General features: G+C 43.7%; 1 protein-coding gene and 1 long non-coding RNA gene across 7 annotated transcripts in view; one reads left to right on the top strand and one right to left on the bottom strand.

Annotated features, from left to right (window-relative positions):
• The window catches only part of NRP1 (neuropilin 1), a 126876-nt gene extending 112120 nt beyond the window's left edge, over positions 1-14756 (bottom strand). The window contains exons 1-2 of one of the 3 annotated variants that reach the window (XM_079996455.1): positions 14190-14756; positions 10896-11070 (exon numbers count right to left, since the gene is read on the bottom strand). In XM_079996455.1, coding sequence (XP_079852581.1) covers positions 10896-11070; positions 14190-14256 — 242 coding nt within the window. In that variant the 5' untranslated portion in view covers positions 14257-14756. The remainder of the gene's footprint in view (positions 1-10895; positions 11071-14189) is intronic. The other 2 variants (XM_079996454.1, XM_079996453.1) reach the window with 2 other exon arrangements.
• The window catches only part of LOC307199376, a 36915-nt gene continuing 22898 nt past the window's right edge, over positions 10992-25008 (top strand). For 3 of the 4 annotated variants that reach the window (XR_013831942.1, XR_013831944.1, XR_013831945.1), the window contains exon 1: positions 10992-11101. This is a non-coding gene — a long non-coding RNA (uncharacterized lncRNA). Of the gene's footprint in view, positions 11102-14682; positions 14776-25008 lie in introns of those variants that run through there. The other variant, XR_013831943.1, reaches the window with a different exon arrangement.

The following is a 25008-nucleotide window of genomic DNA, read 5'->3' as shown; positions in this document are numbered from 1 at the left end:
GATGAGCAACAAAAGAGTGCTTATTAAAGGCAGTAATCAGGAGCACAATATAATTCCCAACATCTTTCAACTCTCTTTTACACTCAGAGCCATATGAAAATTACCCTGAACTATCTTTAGAACCTCTTGTCTTTAGAAGGCAAGCAGACAAGTATTTCCCCTATAAAACAAGGGCAAATACTTCTATAGTCTTTTTAATGATCCACTAGAGTCTCCTGTTATCTGAATACCTTATGGGCTATTAATCTTTCACCGTAATATTTCAGGGTAAGAGGGAGAAATAAGCCCTTAAATAGATGTTAAATGTTGGGTAAGTGAAGAAGTGCATGTGCAAAGAAGCAAGATCGTGGCAGCAAGCCCTGATCCACATCCCTTATTCATTTGAGGGTTTCATGAGGTATTATTGTACAAGACAACTCAGTGTGCACACTTGCTAAAGTATGAGACCAGGCATAGAAAGCCTGTGGTCCTTCAGATGTTGCTGAACTACAACTCCTATCCTCCTTGACCACAGGCCATGCTGACTGAGTTTGATGGTAGTTGTTGTCCAAAACTTCTAAAGGGCACCAGGTACAATAGGTCTAAGTCTTAAATTACCAAAGTTCTAGGCAGTACTTTATCTCTCAAATGAGAGCTGTCTGTTTGCCTAAAAAAACCATACTTTTAAGCCTGGAAGCTCTTCTTTGTTCTAACTATTGCAAAGCGGCTGAAAAGACCCTGGTTCCAACCGGATGTATTTCAAGGATCAATGAGGACATAAAGTAGGGTCTAGGTTGAAAGTCTTACTAAGGTGGTATTTTGCCTGCTTATTTATCTGAATTTGTTACTTGCTCTTCACTGAAAGGTACCAGGGTGGGATGCATACATTCAATAAGACATATTAAACAACATGAAAGCATCATTTAAAACCATAATTAAAACACTAAGATTGCAACAATGAAGAAGTAGTGTCCATACTTTTTTCAAAGAGGGCAAGATATGATTGAAGTGAAGGGCCGTGAGGGCCAACCAAAGGGCCAACCAAAGTTGTTGTGTCTTGACTAACCAATGAAAAGAGTTTAATGACAGATGCAGCTCCAAGGGGAGGGAGTTCCATAACCAAGGGGCCATCGCAAAGAAGGCTTTTGCATGTGCCATTAACCCTTGGCAGCACCAAGAGCAGGATCTCTCCAGCTTAACATTTGGGCAGGTCTATACAGATGGAGGGTATTTGAGGCTAAATCCTCTGGAACTTTGTACTTCCAGAACATAGAAGATGTAATCTACTTTCAGTCACCAAATGAGACAGCAGGCTCTGCACTTGCAAAAGGGAATACAATTTGTTGAGGACCATGAATTTTTGAAAGACAATCATAACAGCAGCAAAACAAAATAAATCCAAGCATATTCATATAGTCATGATAATAATGTTTTAGCTGAGATTCCTGCATTACAGGGGGTTAGACCAGATGGCCGTCTACAATTCTATTACGATAATCCTATTTAGAATGAGATTCACACGAAATATGACTTTATGGAGTTGTATTCCATTCCACAACAGCATCAAAGCATAGCAGCTTTGAAACTGCCTTCAACAGCAGATGGTGGGACTCTTAAAAAACAAAAAACTTTAAAGTACTAAACAATAGCAACATACCATATATATTATTGTGGACAAGCAAAAAAGATGTTACATGAACTCTGTTACTATCAACAGCCCAAATTTAATCTCATCAAATCATGAAATCGGGTTTGTTTGACAGGACCTGTTTTTTAATTTTTAAAAAGTAAGGTTGACTGGCATTAATTACATTTTGTGTATGACTTATAAATTAGAGTAGTGGTAAGTAAATGGTAAGGACAGGGCAGCTAGGCTGCACAAAGCAGATTGCCTGATGAGTTGGGCACATTCCAGCAATGTGCTGTATATAGTTAAAAGTACAGCCCGGATTTAATTTGTAAAATGAGAGGTGGTGGAACTCAAGCATATCTGATATTTATGCTCTCTGCCCTAGCAGTCTTGTCAGGGCCACGGGGAACAAGGTTCTTACAGGGTTATTCCTTAGAGGGTCTTAGAAGGCTCAAGTCTGCTGTTGTGAATGGGGCAGCTGTCTGCTGCAAAAAGAGGTTCCAATAAAATTCTCCAAACTCTGGCTTGGATACAAGCTTCAGGGAACTAAACAGATCACTGATAAAGAGGGCAAGACAGAGAAATTATTCTCTGTCTCAGGTTGTGGTTTTTTTAAATGAGCCAGGGAAGAATTCACAGTTCCTATTTGCAAAAGTTTCTATAAACCCAACATTAAGAAAAATATATATAGCATGGCGGCGAACAGCATAAAAATCAATAAAGAAACTGCATACATAAAGTAAGTACAAAATACATCACAGATCAGATTAATATATCTACATCGCTGAATCACCTCTCAGGGTAAGCCAGCATGAACAGCTGAGTTTAAAGTAGGTGCCTAAATGTCAATATTGGAATCACATTCCAAAAGGAAAGTGATGCTACACCAAAGGTGTTAGTGAACATATGGGGAACTTTGGGAACAACACTACTAAGAGTGTCCTGGCTCACCTATATCTGTTCACCATATGCTGAACTCTACATGGATCCTCTTAACCCTTATTCTTCAATAGCAGTTTGGCAAGGGATCTGGCCTTTAATTGGTGAATACACCGTACCCTCCAAGTGTTCCTGTTTTCCAGAGACAGTCCTGGAATTATGAAAGCCATCCTGGCTTCTGATTTGATCTGGGAATGTCTGCATTTCCGCACCAACACTGCTGCCACTGAGCTTGGCAGGAGGATGAGTCAGCACTTGTCCTGATGGCAGTGATGGCAGTGGCTGAAGTCAGCACTGCCTGATGGCAGTGATGGCAGTGGCTGAAGCGGCGGCTGTGAGGGGACATCCTATTGCCTCTCCAGGGCCACTGCTCCTGACCTCCTCCCTTTGGAAGCTCAGAGAGCAGGTGAGAAGGAGGAGAGGTTCCTGCTGCAACCAAGGCCCAACCTTGCGTGACACACTGGCTCTGAGGTGCAGGCAGAGGGCAGGGCTGCCCTGGGTAGAAAGAAAGGGGGAGTGGAGTTGAGTGCAAGAAGTCTTGATTTTTTAAATTTTATTTTATTTTTAAAAAGCTTTGTGTATCCATGTCTAATCTTGCAACTTTCTAAAATTGACTTATTGATGTGTGTTTTTCTTTTTGTAAATCTGCAGAAGTATAAAATAAAACCGGGATTAAGGGTTTTTCTTAGATGGTGTAGACTGCAGGCATAGGCAAACTCCGGCCCTCCAGATGTTTGGGACTACAATTCCCATCATCCCTGACCACTGGTCCTGTTAGCTAGGGATGATGGGAATTGTAGTCCCAGACACCTGGAGGGCTGGAGTTTGCCTATGCCTGGTGTAGAGCTTGTGTGCTATTGATGTAGTGGTGGTATAAATGCTCAAGGGGGGGCACAAAAAATGGGGGGGGGGTTGAGGAGGGTCAATTGGTGGAGGTGGTGGGAATGAAAAATGTCCCTATCTTCATCTGAAGCATGTTGGAGGGTTTGACAAGATAGTGAAATTACTAATGTACAACACAACTTTCTCCTTTCAAAAACCTATACCAGGACCAGAGCCAATTCCTTACTTGATGGGATTCAGACTTTTATGGATACTGGTTTACAACAGAATTATGTTATCCATATTTCTGCAGGATGGTAAATACACTGAGTGGATTTCCTGTTAATAGTTAGAACTGTAGCATCTGTTTTTGATTTTTAATCCATCTACTTCTATGTAAACAAACATATTTTGTAATAGCTTTCTCCCCTACTAAAGAACTGTAATTGATAACAATCCTTGTACAGCTCTAATCTCAGCCATGTAACTAATCCCTGTTAAAACCAATTTAAAGAACAATTAACTATCAAGCCCTTCTTTCTACACTTTCAATGTTTCCAAATCCAAGTGAATTTTCTGTTTGAAATGATCTGACAACAGAACATGCACACTCAGTAATTGTCAAACAAGGATGATATTGCTCTCTGCATATCTAAATTATGGCCACTGAAACTAGAGTAACGAAAACTTCGGTGACATTATGCCTTTGCAACTCCTGTAAAAAATAAATAAATGCTGTTAACTCTGGAAATAAGAGTCAATAATTTGTTAGGAAGGAAACCGCTATTTGGCTTTCTCCATTCACCCCGTCCACCTTTCCAAAACATTGTCTTCTGAAACTTCACATTCATTTTCTTAATGTTTTTAACCTAGTGTCTGTGAAATTTTTATTGCTCCCTAGCTGATGACATCTGATCTGAATGTAACCACACACCTCTTTGCTCAGCGGCATTTGTCACAAACCATTATAAATTATCATGCTGATAGTTTGCATTGCTGGGAAACCGGAAAAGTTCCATAAATTCAAAGCACTGTGAATCAGTGGCATTCTTGTTTATTATCCAGATATAAAGTTTTACAAGATTCAGGATAACTACATGTACGCAGTAGGACATTAGCAGAAACAAATGGTAGAGTATGTAGAGTTTCACCCTGAAAGCATTTTAAACTGTCAACAAATGTGGGAGGGAAGGGAGGTAATAAGCTCATGTTTTATCTTTTCCTCCATTCATTTTTAACTATATTCTGTTCACCAACATAGACTATTAATAATAAATATGTTTGCAATTACATACAGTAATCACTAGGCACATCATATTCATCTGCTGCAAAAAGATCCCAAATTTTGGACTCGTTCCACTTAAAAGCAGACATGTAATTCCAGCTATTGTTCAAAGCGGTCGGTACAGAATTACATTATCATTTAAAAAAAAAAATCTTGATTATAATATGTTACACTTAGGATTTTTAGGCTTTGAGTATGTTATTCCACACACTCTATTGATTACAGAGTATTTCTTGGGTTATTCTGTCCTCGTTTTTTAATAGTATGCTTAATTAATTACGATTATAGCTTTGTTCCTACAAATGATGAAAGATGACCCCCTTGCTCAAAGAAACTTTCAGCACGAGAATTATATGATGCATATTATCATGAGGTCATTGAACTCATCCTCCCTGTGGAATATATTCAATAGTTAAGGAAAGAAATGGATTTCTCATAGTAACATTTATTAATCCTGAAATGTAACTACATCTAAAACAGTAAACAAGGTGCTCGTGATCATATGTGACATAGTAATTATAAAATATTGGGGCAATTTTTATTCACCACCTTCACCTCATGCCCTTTGTTTTTAGGTTGGGATAGTTCTGGTGGTCTAATGGTTCATTCCTGTACATGCCTATTCAGAAATAAGTGTTGTGGAGTTGAATGGAACTCACTCCCAGGTAAGTGAGAATTTATGTGGAACCTAGGAGGACTTAAGACCTTTGTCTTAAGTAAGGAGAAACTAAAGCCTCTTTTCCTGGCAAAAAAAACTCCATTCAAAACTTGTATTGCTTTCTTCCATAGATCTTTACATGGAACTCCATGCTGTGAAATGAACCTCAGACCAATGTTTGCCTCAAAATGCTAATGCAGGAGCACAGAAAGACATCCATAAGGGAGAAAGCCCTTAATTATGCTTATTTATTTATTAACAGATTGTCATCAATGCCTCATGCCTCTGCAAGCAGGATCAAAACCCTGCTTTCGGCTGAAGCAATTGTTTACCTGCCCCACATATAACATCAGGTGCAGGGCAGGGGTCATAGTTTGCCCAAAATGGCCTCACAACCCAACTGGGGAGACCTGGTAGACCTAAGGAGGCCTCCAAACCAGAGGTTCTTCCTTTGAATTTGTATACATTTTGCCAGTAGCCATATGAGAGAGATGTAGTAGTGCCTTCCTGGAGGCAGCACTGCAATTGTAGGAACAGTGAAGCCCCCCCTATTTTTTATTTTTTTGCAAAGGTAATCTGTAGATCTACTCTTGCAATCTCATCAGAAGCAGTGTGTATCCATATCAACTGCCACCACTAAGGGCTTTCATACAGTGTCCTTGTAACTCTTCAGTAGAGGTAAAACATGAATGGCAGAGGCAATTGAATCCCAGCAATGCAACATTAATTTCCTCCAATACATTTGTATTTCTGTCAGATTTCCTCTCTCAGAAGTATTAACTTGTTACCTCTTTCTCCCTGCAGATAAATATTCATTTACAGCACTGCACTTTAAAAAAACTAAAACAGTGATTGAATGGACTGAACTATTACACACTTGCAGCTGTGACAATAAACTGAAAATCTAGAGTTAGGAAATAAAAGTTTGCTTAACACTAAAAATCCCATGACAGACTGATTGGTACATTAATCTATTGCCTTACCCAAGATTTGGTGAAAGGAATATGAATTTCTCAAGAGAGTAAGGGACTCTGAGACCTAATACAGTTTCAAAAGTTTCCTATGAAGAAATAACTTTTCCTGAAAATATGGTCCTAAAGGGTTTGACACAAATCTCCTCACTCAGAGTTAATGGTCATAGTGTGGAAGTCAAAGATCTGAATTTAAAAGAGAGCACAAATAACACAGGAAGCATTTAAGTCATTCAACAAAAGGTCAATTTAAACTGTTCTGTCTAGCTAAACTCTGCCCATAAAATTACCCCCATCCTTGCCTGACAACGAAACTGCCCAATTAGAGAGGGAAAGATACATTAATTAGACGGGTTTCAGAGACTTGGATTGAAAGGCACAAATACTCTGCTGAGAGGAAGAAACATACTTTGCCCAGAGGCATAATTCACCTATGACAAGTTATAGAGGTTTTAGGTATATCAGCTCTACACAGACTGACCTAATGGTTGCAATATAATACACCACTCCCACTGCATTTATTATTATCATGATATATTAGTGTGTAAGTTATCTCTGAACAAGCATTTCGCAAGCACTAAAGGATTAAAATATCTCCCATTTTCTTCTCTGAACTTCAGAAGAGAATAATATTCACATGCAAACACCTCTAAGAGTCTGTTCATACAATCAGTTCCATCGTATCTTCACAAACACAACATCTAAAAAAAAATATGATATGAATTTCAGAATGGGTGGCAGGAGTTTGGGTTCAGAATATGAACCCCTCCAGTTGTGAAAACTGACACATAATGATGAGGTCTGCCTCATCATGAGGTTTACTACCCCACCACCCAGCCCTCCCTTTCATTTCCTCCCGACTCAGAATTGAAGAAAAAAATTCTTGTGAAGGTATAGGGAGACAAGCGTAGGGAGACAATGAAACCTTGTAGGTGTCTCCTTAACTGACCTGGACTTTCCCGAACATACTTAGCAGCAACACTTCTTAGTAGAGTGGATGGGACTTGGCAGTTTTCTGTACCTCCCAATTAAATGAACAGGGGTGAGAGGCATAGCAAACATACTACATGCCCTATTATGTTAACAAGATCTGCTCTGTCTCCAACAAGCCCATCTTGGTATCAGTTCTTTCTACAACACAAGGACACATTTTGATTGAGAGCTAGAAACTGGCAGGGACAGCTAGAGTGATACTCTTCATGCTTCTTTCTTCCAAGGCCTTGGATTGTTTGCTCATCATTTGTAGGAACTCACTATTCATTTATTTCTATTTCTAATCCGCCCTACCTAGCAATGGTTAAACTGGTTTCTAGAGCTAGTCATCCAAACCCGTTTTTAAAAGATCAACAAGCTACTGCTCCAATATGAAGGAGGAGTCGTTGCATGCAGAGGATGGTGACACTTTTTTGGCACCGTTTGTTAATGTGTCCTTGGTTTTAACATTGCTGTGACATGTAATTAGTTATCTCTGCTTATATGAAAATAAAGTGAACCGAAAGCAGTGATGAAATGTAATAATATTATTAAATAGTTACAATGATCCTGTTCTATTTTTTTTTATAGCTCAAAACACCAGCTTGAAGAAATTGCTATTGTTTTCTCTCTAAGGGAAAGCTGTTGTCCAGCTGGAAAACAGCCTCTAAGGACAACTCTTTAGGCACCCTCACATTCATATTTGATGCAAGAGGTTCTCTGTGGGGTTGTAGCAATCATGAAAGAAAATAGGGTAGGAGTGAAGCCTTGAAATAAGCATGGTCCAAGCAGTTTCTCAAAGACGGGGTTTCTGGAATTCTTCCAGAAAGAATCTCATAGCCACTTGGGGATTACCTGTGGCATCCAGAGTTGTTCATCCAAGCTCTAAAAGAGGGCAGGGCAATATCTTGCCTTCCAAATGCTGGAATCCAACACCCTTCAGCCCCAGTCAGCATGCCAATGGGTAGGGATGATGGGAGTTGTAGTCCAACAATATCTGGAGAGCTACAAGTCCCCTGTTACTTCTGTAAGACTGTGAATAGAGAATAGCCTTTCCCCCCGCCGTGAGAAGCCAGTGTGGCTAAGTAGCAAGTTTATACAAGCTCATATTCTGACACAAAGTCACTGGAAGGCCTTGTGAAAGTCATCACTTTTCATTCCCATCTGTAAACTGGGACTATAATCTGCATATGTTGCAGAGTTGTTTTAAGCATTACAAAGGTTCGGCTGAAGGATTCACAGCTTGAGATGGTTCAATCCTCCTGGTGCACTACTTCACATGAGGAACTTCAAAATACTTCCACTGAAACTTGTGTTCTACATTAGAACTTATTACCTCAGAGAGCTCTACTTATAGGCCCAGGTGCAGGGAACCCACTGCTGACAGGACCCAAAGCATGGAAAGATAAAATAAACACACCGGACAAACATCTTGGGTTCAAACAGGCCACAACTTTATTGGTTACAAATGCAAGTAGACTTTGGCATGGGCATTGGGTATGTACAGTGGTGCCCCGCAAGACAAACGCCTCGCAAGATGGAAAACCCACTAGACGAAAGGGTTTTCCGTTTTGGAGGCGCTTCACAAAACGAATTTCCCTATGGGCTTGCTTTGCAAGACGAAAATGTCTTGCGAGTTCCTGCAGGTTCCCCCCCCCTTTTCTCCCCTTTCCTAAGCCGCTAAGCCGCTTATCAGCTGATCGCTAAAAGCCGCTAAACCGCTAATAGCGCTAATCCGCTAAGCTGTCAATGGGCTTGCTTCGCAAGACGAAAAAACCGCTATACGAAGAGCCTCACGGAACGGATTAATTTCGTCTTGCGAGGCACCACTGTACCCTGATTCATCCATCCCGACTGCTGGTTGATTATTTTGCAAGGTTGATCCTAGATTAAGAATCCCACACTGTCCGGGCATCCTGACTGCATCTTCCCTTGGACCCCTTTAACGGGGTACCCTCAATTTCCTGAAGTAGGGGTGAGGTGGGCTCTCAACTCCCACGCCCCCAAGACGAAGGATCCAACCCAGTGCCTTATCCGCCAACAAGCTGTGACACCAGACGGGCCCAATTTATCTGCTGGCAAATTCTTCCCTGGCCCCAAATACGACAACTGAATATTTCCATAGCAAGGTCTTATGCAGGACCTGAACCCGCCCGCTCACCTTCAGGCAGGACCATATGCTACATGGGGTGGGAGGGTGGAGAATCCAGCTCCGACCGAGCTGATTGATGAGCCTGGGTGAGGCTTCTTTATACATCCAGTGAGCAGAGCTGAGTAAAGACTAGGGACTGAAGCCTTCATTCAGCTCCACCACACAAAACACATGCCCTTGCTTGCCTGTGATAGCTTGGTTAAAATGCAGGCCCCCAGCAACCTGTGCAAACAGAGGAGGGAGTGTTGTCCCACAATGATCGTGCAGGGCCATAAGATCATCCTCAGCTCAGGCTGCATTCATGCCAGGCCACAGTCACCACTCACCATCAGACAACAGTAAGCGGTCCTTCTCACAATATATTTTGACACAAGGCAAGAACTTAATGTGCAGCCACTTTTATGCTCATGAAAACGGAGTTCTGTGAAAAGCCTGCACCATTATAATCAGAATTAATCACGATAAAGCCCTTTATCAGGGATTGGGGTGTTGCTGGACTACAGTTCCCATCATGCCTGATTATCAACCACACTAAGGGGTTGGAGTGGGTTGAAGTGTCTTAGCAACATGTGGAGGGCCACAGGTTCCTCATTTCTGTTCTACACAACAGTGGCGTAGCATGGGTTGTCAGCACCCGGGGCAAGGCAAGTAATTTGTGCCCCCTAACCCGTGGATTTGTGCCCCCTAACCCTAACCCCCAAATGTTGCGCCCGGTGCGGCCGGCCCCCCTGCACCCCCCACACTACACCACTGCTACACAATACCTAGCAGTCTAACTTCCATACATTTTCTTCACACTGCCTCACCAACTCAAAATGAAAAACAACTTCTGTTAATATTAGTTAAGAAAACTAATGACTTCCCCTTGATGCCACACATGTGTTATCCCCAATTATGGCACTAGCACAGCAAAACAAAGCATGTATAGTTGTCGGGCTCTTAAAATACATTATAATGCCCCATGAATGTACAGCCTCTCCCATCAAACAATACTGAGTGAACTGGAACTTGCAAAATTCTAAATAACCACACGTCTTTTGCCTTAAGCATCAATACGTTTCTAAGCAACTTCAGAACATTTAAAGCAGTGGCACAATCATGAATGCAGAGGCGAATGTTTATTTCTCCCCTACTGTTCCTGCTTGGCGTTCCACAACCTCCAAGTCACTGAGCGGCTTAGGGAAAAGTTTCAGAGGAAATAACTGCTAATGGATCCATGTTTCCAACAAAAACGACACAGCGGGATTACAAGATTATATCTAAAACAATCTTTTATAGTGCCTGACATGCAGTAAGCACTTGCTTTAATATCTTTACCACAAACATATGATCTGGTATGGATTCAGACCTCAGAGGGATTCATTTTATGCACAGAGTTTTGCACTCATCAGCTGTTTCATCTCCCTTCCCCACCCCCAACAAGAAACTGTGGAGCTTTTTGTCCAGTAGATGGTGCTATGGCTCCCTTCACAGACCATCTCACTTACTTGCACTCTCTGTCCTCCAAATCAAAGTGAGGGTTGAAGTTGATCATAATTCTCTGGTATGGTTGAGGAGCTTGAATCAGCCACTCGCATTTTTGGCTTGGATGATAAGTGTTTGGATAGCCAGGAGAGGTGAGATACCCAGGCTCCACAATTCTTATATTTTCACCACATTTATCTGCAATTAAGAAAACACATTTCATGTTCAGGTCAATCAAACAAAACATCTATATTTCCTGCAATAGTTCAAGCCCTTGTTGCAGAACATTTTTTTCCTGGTTTATGATTTAAAGAAAGCTGCTTTCTGCAGTTATTAGCTCTGGTTTTGTATCGCCACCCCTGCAAAAAACAGAACAGGGGAGGTGGTTTTGTTGTTGTTGTTTTTTAACAAAACTTCTTAATCCAGACAGAGGTCTTTGTGATTATTACAGCTTTTACACATAATAATTAATAAGTAATGAATGGTTAATTCTTAATTATTATTGGAAACTATAGTGTCATTAAGTAATAAGTTTTAATTGAGAGTGATTCAGAGAGCAATGTTATCTGATTCTTTTACTGACCATTCTGATAATAAGCCTGCTCTATGTCATTTGACAACAGAACTTGTCTTCCAAGACCCCTTCCTGTTTACAACAACCCCCTTTTGGTTTTATCAGATCCTAAATCTAAGCAATTTGAAGCTATCTGTGATCTTCAAGTCCAGACTACCAAAGAACAAAGTAGAATTTGTTGAAGCAGCAATGAGTCAGTGGACTCCTTTAAGGAAGTCCCCCCCCCTTGGAGACCAGATAAGAGCAGTGTAACAGAAAGCAAGGAAAAACAAAATGAAGTTTATTTCTAATTACAAAACTGTTAAGTTTCCCAGCCCTCTAAGTGCAAATAGCCGTATCTTGAGCAAAATCTGGTTGCTCCTCTCCAAAGCCATGCTAGGGTTCTTTACAAATAAATATTGAGAGATGAAACAGAGGCAATGTAATCTAACCTCCAAGGCCACTTGTTCCATTGTTCTGTGCAGGTTTGCACTGACACTTTGAAACTTTACTGAAATATTTTCTACTAACATCAGATAATCAGACACACTGGCAGCCCATTTTCACAGTAATGACATATGAAACTTATGTATCTAATAAAATTCTTGTGAACTGGAAATGGCATTCCTTGTACTCCACACGAAGTTACAAATGTGCAGAATTTTATTATAGATAACCAGGTCAAATGGAAATGAAAGATAAAGTGCACATCAAAAATGCATAACCTACAGCCGTTATAAGAAACATTTGTTATAATTTAGAAGTGAATGAGATGTATGCTGTGGGTTTTTGTTGTTGTTCAGCGAATTGCTATTTCAGAGTTGGTTATGAGCTACTATTTATTTCTGCCTTGACAGTTTGTATCGCGTGTCTCATTTCCGAGAACAAAAGATGTTGCAACAATGAGTTCAAAATCCACAGCCAGTGATATTTATCTGGAAGCCTCCTGCATGTGGTTTCAGAGACAATCTTGCATGATTTGCCGCGTGCAAGCTGACTTGGAAAATGATCCCGCCTCATTAAGTCCACTCCAGCTCTATGCAAACAACATGGCAGGATCTGGCATCTGTTAAACGAGTGAAATAAACCAGCGCTGCTGCAAGTCACTTGACAAGAGTCACTCTAGGAGACATTTAGGTGGGCTCACTACCAACAGCACTTTAATCGGTAACTCCTGGGAAAGTGATAGTATAATAAGATAATGTGGGGAGCTGCTAGACTCCCTGGCTCTGTGCAATCTCTCGCACACTTGATTAAGAGGAGCAGTTTCTAATGACTCAGTCTACCTACATAAGGTTAATGAATTAATTTAGCAGACACAAGTCCTGGACAGAGGTAGATGTGGCATCCATGAGTCTGCTAAGCTACAGAAGAGATGGATGGTCATGGTGACTCTACAGGGCTATTACATTATGCCTATAACTGCTCAGACTTAATGACAGCTTCATAGTTCCTTCCCCTCAGATCTTCCTATGGTTGGCTCAGCACTTAAGAGAATGATATTGCTCGTAATAGCAAAAAGGCACGCTATACATCTCACTCCACTTTATGCCTCCAGTTCATCCCTGCTTATTTACTCATCTCCATTAATTCAACACTGCCTGCAAATCGATGCAGAAATACAGTGTGATCCTGTTATCTTTGCAAAGGAAGACTTCAGGTTGAAAGATTAGGTCTAGTTAGCTACACTCTTCAAAAAGATTAGGCCAAACAGGATCTCAGGTATGATTCTCAGGGACTGACATGCTAATACTTCTTTAAAGACTTTTTTTCATCCCTTCTCCTGGTCATGAAGGAGCAGAGGAAGAACTTGTTTCTTGCTAAATTAGCCAACCTCTTCAAAATATATTGAGAAAAGACTGATTTCCACCATAAAGTGTGATTTACATCCTCCAGTAAAAGAATACTCCTATTGTGGTCCCTTATTAAAAGAATATACCATTCTAAGTGGAGAATGTTACCTCCTTTTAATTACTTTGATTGAAATCCTAGTCAGACTAAAAATAAATATTTGGTAATTAGTTAATAATAATTGCTCAGAAATTGGTCTGGGAAGGAAAAACTCCTAATAACTCCCCCCCTCCATGTGTGCAAGTAAGATGTCAACCATTCCAGGCAGAACATCCTTAAAAACTGCATAGATTAGGGAGCTAGTATGAGTGTTATTTCATTGCTGAATGAAGGAAGCCTCCATCAATTTGAAGCAGCTCTTAAATGCTCCCTCAAAACCAGATGTGAAGTCTGTGCCATAGGATTTCTCTTATAACTGTTGTGTATGAACAGTACCTTAGGTTGCTTAGCTTGAGACAATAAGTGCCCTGTGAGCCCTAATGCATAATATAGATGGATGAGGAGGATGAGGATTTGGAAATAGGTACCCGTGGGGACTCATAGCTACAAAAGATAATCAAATATATGACCCTAAACTTTCACTTTCCCCCTGTCTCTCAATAAAAACCCTGCCTTTTAAGTATTCACTGTCTGTCAGGTTTTAAAGTGGAATCTTGTGCAATTGCCAAAGGATGAAACATTAAAGTAATTGGCTATTCTGATTCTTGTGAATCAGGTAGCATTCAGGATGGGTAGCCAAACAAAGATTGTGTGTAACTCAAGGTAAATACCCAGTGTTTTGTGTTCAGCTTCCTTTTATCCATTATATTAGTTAGTTTCACAGTTGGCTTTATATATCAGGAGCTCAGGTAAGGGGCCCTCTGCTTGCAGCTACCTGGCTTCACTTGAAAGAGATTCCGTGTCAGTCACTTACCACTCTTCAAAGCCCTGCCAAGGGTAATGGTGAGGGCAACACAGTGCAGGAAGAGTCCCCAATCCATCTTCCTTTCTCAGTACAGAAAGACTGAAGAAAGAGAATAAAATATCCGGTCTCTTCAGCGCACAATTCCTCTTAGATCTTAAATCCTCCAGTAGGGCCGGTGCAAAAAGATCAGAAAGATGGCTCAGTCGGCACAGCAGCGCGGACGGCAGCAGCAGCAGCAGCAGCAAGAGTCCGGTTAGTACAAGAGACGCTTCTCTGTTGGTTGTGTATCTCCTCAAGTCTCCTGCATCCTGTCATTTAGCTCCGGCTTCCTCTGGCTCGCCCCACACTTGTTCCCTTTCCAGGCGTCACTGCCTTTGCCATTTCCAAACAGACTTTATTTGTTTTTTTAAAAAAGCACCGTTGGAAAAACTAGCGAGGAAGTCTCAACAGTGAGAAGGGGAAGGGAGTTGGGGAAGTAGCAACACCCCTTGCAGCGAGCTCTCCGTCTTCTCCAAGTGGTTGCAAAACTCTCCAAGGGTTCGCCGGGATGAGATGAGCGCCTGTCTGTTACGCGGAGGAAGAAGGGAAAGCAGCGGTGAGGACGGAGGCGACTTTTGGTGGCCCGCTTCAGCCCTCTCCCTCCCCGCCCTCCTGCCCTCTTCACCCCGGGATAGCGCGCCCGTCACAGGAGGAGGGGCGCAGGCGTCTTCCTCGCCAGCGATCCCTTCCTGGAGAAGAGAGCCGAGAGGTGCGCGCTGCCTGCTCCTCCCAGCGCTCGCTCCAGGGCTACTGACCTGGCCACTTGCGCTGCGGGCTTGGCAGCCCCAAGGCACCCGACGCAATGGGACGCCGCCGCCGCCGCCGCCGCCCGCGGTAATCCAACCACTGGTGGCGGTGGAAGGAGAGGAAGGCAGCAGAAGTGCCAAGCGGTCAGGCGGCTCCTTCCCGCAGCCTGAGGAGGAGAAGCGCAACTCAGTGGCAATAAGAGCCGAGGCGCCGCCGTCTCCAAAGCCCAAAGTCCCCGCCCTCTCTCCCCCCCCTCTCCCACTCTCAGCCCCCTCCCCAAAGGAAGGATCAACAAACAAACAGAAGGAGCCCGAGAGCCCCGAAATTCACCCGGGGAGGTGGCTGGTTGGGTGGGTGGGAAGCGGAGAAGAAGGGGGGGGGAGCGGTTGGGGAAGGGAGGGGAGGGACGCGGACCGACGGACTGACAGTCGGAGGAGGAGGGCAGAAGCGTGCCGGCAAGGAGAGGAGCCGCCTCGCCTTCTCCGCGCTCTGTAGGCTCCACAAGGGGTGGGTGGGGAGGTGGGCGAAGGGGAGGGGAAGGGGCGTCTCTGCGCGCCAGGTAAAACGGGCAAAGCGTGACGCGCCCGCGGCCACAGCTGGTCGCCGAAGGAAAACTACCCACCGACAGACCGCTGCCTACAGCGCCCTCTCCTCGGGACCAAAACACCCCGAACGTGGCCAGCCGGCGTTATTCTCTCCACTCCACTAGAATATGCTAATTCCACCCCGGAGGAGACGCCTTCCTACAGATACCGAACCGGATTGCTAGTCCATTTAGCGCGGCTCTCAGGCAGCAGTGTCCCCTGAAGATGCCTCATACAGGCCCGCCTCAGCTGTAGCCTCGCTGCCATCAGCGGACACTTGGGAGCGTGATTATCACGTCGCGGCCACCTTTAAGAGTAGGCGCTCGCTCTCCGCTCTTTGCTCGCCCTCCACCATCCTCTCTCCCCTCCCCTTTGATCAGTGGTGCCCACCGGCGCAGCCCGGTGGTTCTGCTCCCCCTCCCGCCGCCGCCTGCTGCCCAGTCTGCAAGGCGCGCGCGCTCACGCACCCCTGCGGGGAAGCGCCTCGCCTCTACTTGGGGGGATTAAAAGCTCCGTGTTCTCTCTCCTGCTCCCTGTTGCGCCTTGTCCTCTTGCCTCCCGTCTCTCCTCTCCACCCCCGTGCAAAAGCGCCGTGTGCTGGCTACCCGCTTTCAAGCCGCTTCAGCAACACGCGCCCGCTGACTGGGCACTGGCCACCTGCTGCGCATTCCCCACGCTTTCCACTCCGCTCTCCCCTGAGCGCCGTCTCCCTGCCTGCGCGCGCTCTGACCAGCCTCGTTCACCGCCAGCCGGCAACTGGCAGAAGCCCAGATGTGTTTGCCTACATCTGTCCAGCAGCGCCCTTGCACGGAGCTTGTCCTCCCTCGGCGCGTGTTTTCTGGTTGATGCACCTTGCTCCAGCTCCATTTTTCTCCCCCCATTACTGTCTCCTGACTGACGGTGCCGGTGTGGGGCGTATCTTTCGACCCACCACAAACCCACCTCCCTCCCCCGCTTGCCTAGTCACGACACTTTCCCCGCTCGCCCTCCTGCCACCGCCTTCCCGCCGCCGCCTCCGCCTCCTCCTGATCATTAACGCCCTCGCTGGCGATGGAGGTGGCGGGCGCGTGAGTGGGTTTGTGTCAGCACAAATGGCAAGCCCAGGCGCAAGGCGAGGCTCCCCCCGGGGCGCCACCGCCGAGACACAAGCGCGCGCGCACCCCCGGAGGACGCGGGCTGTCTCTTCAGAGAGAAATGTCACACTTTCCTCTCAGCACGCACACGGGAATGAGGGAGATCTCCGGGGCTGCTGCTGCGAGATACGAGGGAGAAAAGTTCTGTATTGGGAGAAGAGAGAGGAAGCCTGGGCGGGAAAAGGCAAGCTGCCAGCCTGCTCCCTTCCTCGGCCTGCAAGCCGGGAGGCGCTCTGAGAAGAAAAGCGGAGGAGGGCGAGGGCGTGTCGGTTTCCCGCCTTCCCTTTGGTCTCCGCAGAGAGCAGGCGGGGATGTTGATGGGCGCCCACGGGGTGAAGTGCGCCCGAAACGCGGGAAAGTACGAATATCGAGACTCTTCAGAACTGCTGACTGCCAGATCTCTTGGGGTGTGTGAGTGTGTGGTGCGCACAGTCCTTTTCCTTGGCCCGGGCGAGCAGCGAATTCCCATTCCATACAGGAAAGTGGATCGCTTTTATTTTCTCAGAGCTGAGGTGAAGGAAGTGGCGGCCGATCGCGAAGCAGCAATCGTCAGCCGCAACCCAAACTCGAACTGCCTTTGCTCCCAGGGCGGCTCCAGAGATCCTTCCCGCCCCCGACAAAGGGGTTTTCTCTCAGGACACAGCAAGACCCAAATTTCTGCACGGGGAAGGCCTTCAGAGGAAAACTCGTCGAACCACATGAAACAATATAAATTATTTGAATGCGTTTACTTCTGGTAAAAAGACACAACCAGCACCTTTTGCAGATAACTGCTACTTCTGTCCTATAGGGGCACTTGGATGTGTGTACATTTTATTGCCCTGAGCCATTGTGGATAGTTTCAAAAAAGGCAGAGTTCCTTTTAGGTGTCTACAGTTAAGAGTATTTGTGTGATTTAGTACTGTAAACCATTGTGAGCACTTTTCAAAGCAAGAATGGCAGAAGATTTTAAAAAAATAACAACCGGCAAAATCTACTGTGAGATTTCACAGGCAAGGATGCTTCTATCATAGCACCTTCAGCTCTCTGGAGAAAAAAAAAGGAGGGGGGAGAGCTCTCCATCTCCAACAGAGTGTGACAATGAATATGGAACAAGGCGACAGTTTCTCAGTGAAGTTTGGAATAAGATTGTAGATATATATGGAGTGAGGTGGAACTGTATTAACATAGGTCACCAAAAAGCATACCAGGAGAGGTCTTTTTCTGCTAGGTGTTTCTATAAAAAATGGTGAGAAAATGACTTAGATCTGAAACCCTGCTCAGTTTCCAAGACCTGCCAGAGCATAAATTACTGTCCACACACAAGAGACTGTTACTGTGTTTGAAATAATTTTCAAACAGTTGTAACAGTTGGCAGGCACAAGGCAGTGTAACTACAAACATTTTGCATTTGTGCTTAGGAATCATATGTGGTGTAAGCTGCTTCTTTCTCCCTCCCTCTCTATAGTCTTAAGACCACCAAAAATCAGTAACACTTAGATCTATTCTACACTTAGATCTATTCCTTTGCCTTTTTTGATCAAATCTTTCCTGACTTTGGAGGCCAGCACCACGCCTCACTACATTGCACATTTAGGTGATAAGCAAATATTTGCATGGTGATTGGAGCACCTGAATTCTAGGTGCAAGATCAAATATTCTCCACATTTACATTTGTTCCATTACATCCTGAGCTGTCATAGTTTGATGCCATTATCTTGCCAGTCTCTTCAAATGGTATAATTAGGGATCACCCATGTTTTATTGTATATTTATTTCTACAATTTGTATACTGCTTAATCATGCAGTCACCTTGAAGCAGTTTAAAGGTAAAGGGTAAAGGGCCCCTGACAGTTAAATCCAGTTGCGAATGACTCTGGAGTTGCGGTGCTCATCTCGCTTTACTGGCCGAAGCAGTTTACAGGAGACTTAATACAATAGAAATAAAAATGCATTTAAACTGTAAAATAAAAGTGGAATTAAAAAGCCTGCTGAAATAAAAAGGTCTTCAGTAGGTGCTGGAAGTTAAACAGTGAGGGGGGCCTGTCTGACCTCAACTGGAAGAGAGGCCCATAAGATTTGGCCCACAATACTGAATGCATGGCTCCCAAAGACCTGGTGGGGGCTCCCAAAGACCCCAGGACATCAGTGATAGGGCAGGAATATAAGAGATCAGGTGCTTCCTGAGGGTATCCTGGACCTGAATTGTTAAGGGCTGTGTAAATTAATAAAAGGAACTTTAACATGGTCAGTTAGTGAATGGGTAGCAACTGTAAGCATTTGAGCATTTTAGTGTGTTGGCAGTAGTCTGTTCCCATCAGCAATCTAGCTGCAATGTTTTACACAAGCTGGAGCCTCCAAACTAGACTCAAGGGTAGCCAGACATTGGGCTTATCTACATTTACCTTTTGTCCTGGTCAGTGATGAAGCTGCATACTCCGCTACTAGGGGCAGAGAGTAGGCGGGGGTGTGGTGCACATCCCAGGGGTGTGGTACATCACCCGCGAGGGCATGGTGCGCCGCTCGCAGGGGCCTGGTGCGCATTTAGGGGGTGTGACATGCCATCTGTGGGGGCGTGGCGCCCGGCATCTGGGGGTGTGTGTGCGGCGCATATCCAGGGTGGCCACTGTGATGGCACCCTACCAGAATAGTGGTGCCGGGGGTGGTCCGCTCCCTCCACACCCCCGTTCCTCCACCAGTGGTCCTGGTCTTTCCAGGTACGGGTCCATGTTTAAAAGCTCTGTGTCCAGGTGGGTTTTAAAAATGTCTGCGCCAGAACTTTCCCCGCAGAAACCCACTCAGAGCAAACATCAGTTCCGGGGTGCTGCTGATTGCTATTTGCTCAGCTAAGCTTTTAAAACCAGAATTTTGCAGGGAAACCTCTGTAGGGAGAAAAAAAGAGGACACTCAGACACAGAGCTTTAATGTGCGGACCATACCTGGAAAGAGTGGAGGAAAGAGAAGTGTGGATAAGCCCACAGAGCACATTGCAATGATCAGGTTTTGAGGTTACCAATGCATGAATCACTGTGGCCAGATATCCCTGTACAGGAACAATCATAGTCAGTGTTTCAGCCATAGCTGATAAAAGGCACTAAAGCTGCCTGAGCTACCAGGGAGAAAGATGGATCCAGGAACATCCCCAAAGTTCAAAGTTGTTAAAAGTCTGCCATCCTAAAGTCAGACAAGATGGTGGGCTCAGTCCTAGTTTTGTCATATTTCCTCAGCTTAGCCAGTCTCTGAGCCCATCATAGAAGTACTTACGCATTTACTGGATAGATTGTGATGCATATTTTATAGATAGTACATCAAACTCCTTCTGTATTTTTCTTAAGTGACGTTCAAATAAGTTGGCGATGGGTTAACACAGTGCTCTGAAGATTCAGATCCAGCTGTTAAGTGAACTCTATATAATACAAATCAATGAGATGAAGCTTTCTTCATAGTTGCTAGGCTAGCAATCTCTGCATCTTATTACTGAGAAAGCATATCCAAAGTTAAGACAGCATATTGCATATTTAAAGTAGGTTCTTAAAATATGTGTGCTAAACAGCACCAGAAGCTGATTTTAGGTATGGTTTCACTTACTGAGCAGACATCTGGAGAATAAATGTGCAGTATTAAAAAGTTATACCTATCATCTGAATATCATGGTTTTCTTCCACTTTTAGTTAGTTTGGTTCTTGTAGTCTCTCTGTGAGAATAAATGAATACTCAATCACAATATACAAAGCTACTTTAAACTAAAACCCATCTGGTTTTTGGCGATAGCTTTCTTCTTGGTTTGCAGTACTATCTTCTTGTATTTCCATATAGTTCTTGTGCTTTTTATGCTTTGCTTATTCTACAAAATAGCTTTAACTATAAAGGCACTTCTGACTAATGATATGTCCACCATTTCAATCGCTTTGATCAACGACTCCATAGAACTCATTCTAATTTTGTGTCTGGTGTAATGTTTTCTAAATGTACATTATGTCTAGAGGTGCTGCCACCTGTCCTTGTTTTGATGAGGTACTCTCTCTTTAGCCAATGGCTCCAGCTGTGCAAACACCAGTCAGTAGCCACAGAGAGAGAGAGAGAGAGAGAGAGAGAGAGAGAAAGGGTTCAGGCGTGTGGATGACTAATAGACTTTTTAATTCAAAGAATGCAAAGATAGAGTATACAAGGTAGGCAAAGGTGGTAATAGATTCCTAGAGTTCCAGAGAAGCTGACAATTGTACTGCCACCAGACTATTCAGTGAATGCTGCATTGATATCTCCATTCTTGTTGTAGGAAGCTGCTCCATTATCCACAGCCCTGATAGTGCTGGACACCAGCAGTGATGAAAGTATATTACACTTCCATTATATATGTCATTGGGAATCCCATAATGCCATATCAGTAATCCAGGCTAAGTGATAAATGCAGCTGAAAGATTTTACAACTACTCCACAAAATGTGTGAGAATTTTTGATACCCCATGCTTGCTTGTGTCTGCTTATTTGAAACATGGGACACAAGCTGGATATCTTTGGAAGTCTCATTAATGTCACTCTTTTTGATGCCATCAGATATGTACCAGTGAGGCTCTAGAAGGAAGCTGGAACTCAAAGTAGCCCAAACTCAATATACGTACAAGGGACGCTAATAGGTATTCAGTAATGCTTTGTGTTCACTCAACTCCTACCTTTGAATTCACTCAAATGTGGCACCCTTGAAGCTTAGGATAATATGGCACCCAGTGCAGTTTATTCCTAAAGATATGTGGAAAGGGTTCTGTCTGTAATGATTCTCTGCCCCCCCCCCAGTTTATTAACTGTTGTTGTCTGTGTGCCTTTCTGCCTGACATTACCCAGACATTGAGTAATCTAGACCTGCCAGCTTGGTTCAAGGAAGGTAATATTTCAAACATGAGCAAACTGATGAAGATAAAGCTATTTGCACTTCACTCTAAAGTTTAAACCTTAGGTTTCCAAACCAACCACAAACACTGAGCCAAGAACAAACCTTGGTTACCATTCATAGTTTGGAGAGAAACAAACCACAAGCCTAAATTCAGATGCAACACTGTCTCGGCTGATGGCCTGTTTCTGGCAATGTGACAGGAGCAGTGGATGAACAAAACACTTTCCATTTCAACCATGTGTGCCAGCACATCCTTTTACATTTAAACTACAGTGGTACCTCGGGTTAAGAACTTAATTCGTTCTGGAGGTCTGTTCTTAACCTGAAATTGTTCTTAACCTGAAGCACCACTTTAGCTAATGGGACCTCCTGCTGCCGCTGCGCCGCTGCTGCACAATTTCTGTTCTCATCCTGAAGCAAAGTTCTTAACCCGAGGTAATATTTCTGGGTTAGCGGTGTCTGTAACCTGAAGCGTATGTAACCTGAGGCACCACTGTATAGTTTATCTTAAGTATGGTTTAAAAGTGATGTGTGAACCAGGTCAATGTGATGCTTGGTGACAGACTGACACCCAGTACTCCCAAATGGCAGACAATGAGCTAAACCTATTTTAAAGTTTTACCACTTCAGGCTACAGGTGGACACTCCTATAACTGAATGCTTTATCAGGAAAAAAAAAATCATATAGAAAATTGACATGTCAGGGAAAAGGCTAGAACTCTTCTCCTTGGTATGAGTTCCTTTAAGTCGTGGGAAACTTCACCTGCAGTCCAAAACTGACACAGAAGAGGTTTACCTGTTTGGCAGGACTAGGCTGGAGAGTATGGGACATTATATGTATGGTGGGTTCGCCCCCACCAATATAAACTAATAAATAATACACTGATAGAGTATGTGCTGAGGTGCTTTTTTCCCTTTGCGTTAAAAATGGCAATTACTTAATTGAAGTGCACATGTGTGATATATATTTCTCAGAAGGAAACTTTCACAATTGCTGTTGGAACATATTTCCAGCATCTAGTAGTTTATGGGACGACATGGGGAGCATTCCATTGAGAAGGCAGCAGCTTTGAGTGGAGGCTGGTGGGATGCAAACAATTGTCTTGCACTTAAGGAGAGAAAGCTAAAGAAAGTGAAAGCTATTTGCTTTCATATTAGTCACATTATGATAAAAAAGGTATAATTAGGCAAAATACACAATTAGTAGAATAATGTGCTGACTTCATTTTAGTCTCTACTGTATTATAAGTGCAATATATAATGTACCACTTCCACTCAGAACAGATGGTGGCATTAGTTAGGTATTGTTACTATGTACCCCAACTGCTTCTTAAAATATGGATTAGTGTCATGGCAGGTAGAATAGACAGTATGTATTTAAAAAACATCTTAGCAAAACGTCCACATAAAGATAAGATATTTCTGCTGTGTGAAGGTTAATGTCCTGTTCTACCACTTTTTAAAACAAACAACTGTATATGAGCACTTCTGAATTTTGGAAAGGAAATTGGCACAAAGCATCAAAAGTGTTTATTTTTATCTTTTAAAATGTTTCACAAAATTGTACAAACAAGTACCATGGGGTGGAAGAGTCGTGTTGTCACTAAGCATAACTGCTGAAAAGCTCTTAAAATCCACTGGGTGTCTATGACATTTGTTGCAACTACTTTTCATCAGTAATGTGTTCAAGGTACAAAAGTGTGATTTGAGTGTTGTGAGGTGCAATATTCCTGAAACAGAAAAGCAGCCTTGGGTGACCACAGCTCTTGTGTGACGAATTTAGTGTGTCGAAAGAACTGTGCAGGCAGAAACTATGAGTAAAATACTATATTCCACCTAGCATTCACCAGTAGTGGCTAGTGGTACAGGCACAGCAATAAAGCCAACTTAATACTCCCTTTTCTGTTGCCAAATCATTCCACCTTCATGCCACCTGCCACCTCCCATTCTTGGTTACCAGCAGTGACCTCCATGTTGGGAAGCCAGGTAAACAATCCCACCCTACCCTGCTATGCCCACTAGTCACTATTAGCACTTGCCAAGCTGGTGGCTTCCAGATGTTTTGAACCAAAACTCAACCCTACGTTGGTTCAGGCTGATGTTAGTACTAAGCATCTGGCTGTAGGGCAAAACATGTTAAGATTTCTGAAGCCCGTGAGAAATAACAATTCCTAATTGGAGGAAGTTGTGAGGAACACCATCAACATATAAAACAGCAAACGACAAGAGGAGTCCAGTGCTACTGCTTCCAGCTTTGTGAGAACAGTTCTATCCTACATCAAGACCAGCAGCCAGCTCAGCGACATTTAAGTACAATCTGTTATAACAAAATAGAGAGAGGCACATAACTGGAAACTATGCAGATAAAAACATGAGAGCCAGAAGGAAGAGTTGAGTAGGCAGATCATATTTAACCTTGGCACATACCTACGCAATAAGTACATGTGTCTAGCTCATTCTACCTACCTATTATATTCATCTGTAACAGTATTTCTGTACCATCATATAAAAACTCAGGGTGATGAACAATGGTAAAACATCATCAAAAACAATACAAATAAACTAATTAACAAAAAAAGCAGTTGCAAGAGGATGCCTGCTGAATCTCTGCTGGAAGTGTTCCTTAGCATGGGGCTACTAAATGCACAACTTCTAGTCGAAGCTAGTAGTGCCTCTGTAATTGGGAATCCCATGTAGATGAACACCCTGTTTCCTCTATCGTTCTGAGCATTGTCTGAGATTCTATAATATGCCACATCTAAGCCTAAGTATGTACAAATGAACCAAATGCACATTATTCCTTCATTTATCATACCTTGGTAGACTCAACCCAATGATTATTAAATGACAAGGCTCAAGGAACCAATTAAAAGAATAATCAGATACCATACTTCTCCTTAATACAGAGGTTGGGAATTGGATCCAATGAGCTGTCTGGATCCTTACCTCCCTGATCTCCCACCAGCCAAGGCTGAGTAGTGGGTGGGGCAGCCCACCTGTCAATTGCATGTCATGCGACCCATTTTCCTTTGTCTGCTTGGTTTCGTATCAGTTTGGGCAAAGGCACAACACTTTGCAAAAGCAAATAATCAGCTGATTGCTGGCACTTGCAAGGCCCAGTGCCTTTGCAAGTGTGGATGACCACAGTGGTGCTTGCAAAGGTGCAGTGCTTTTCAGCCATAGCAGATTGGCAGTGTTTGCAAACCCTGCTTTATCTGCCTCCAAGGGACCCCTGACCATTAGGTCCAGTCGTGACCGACTCTGGGGTTGTGGCGCTCATCTCGCTTTATTGGCCAAGGGAGCCGGCGTACAGCTTCCGGGTCATGTGGCCAGCATGACTAAGCCGCTTCTGGCGAACCAGAGCAGCGCACGGAAATGCCGTTTACCTTCCCGCCACAGTGGTACCTATTTATCTACTTGCACTTTGACGTGCTTTCGCACTGCTAGGTTGGCAGGAG

The sequence above is a fragment of the Podarcis cretensis genome (assembly GCF_951804945.1).
Source record: "Podarcis cretensis genome assembly, chromosome: 12".
In the NCBI taxonomy this organism is placed as follows: Eukaryota; Metazoa; Chordata; class Lepidosauria; order Squamata; family Lacertidae; genus Podarcis; species Podarcis cretensis.
The sequence above is the reverse complement of the archived record's forward strand: the minus strand, read 5'-3'. Positions and strand labels throughout refer to the sequence as shown.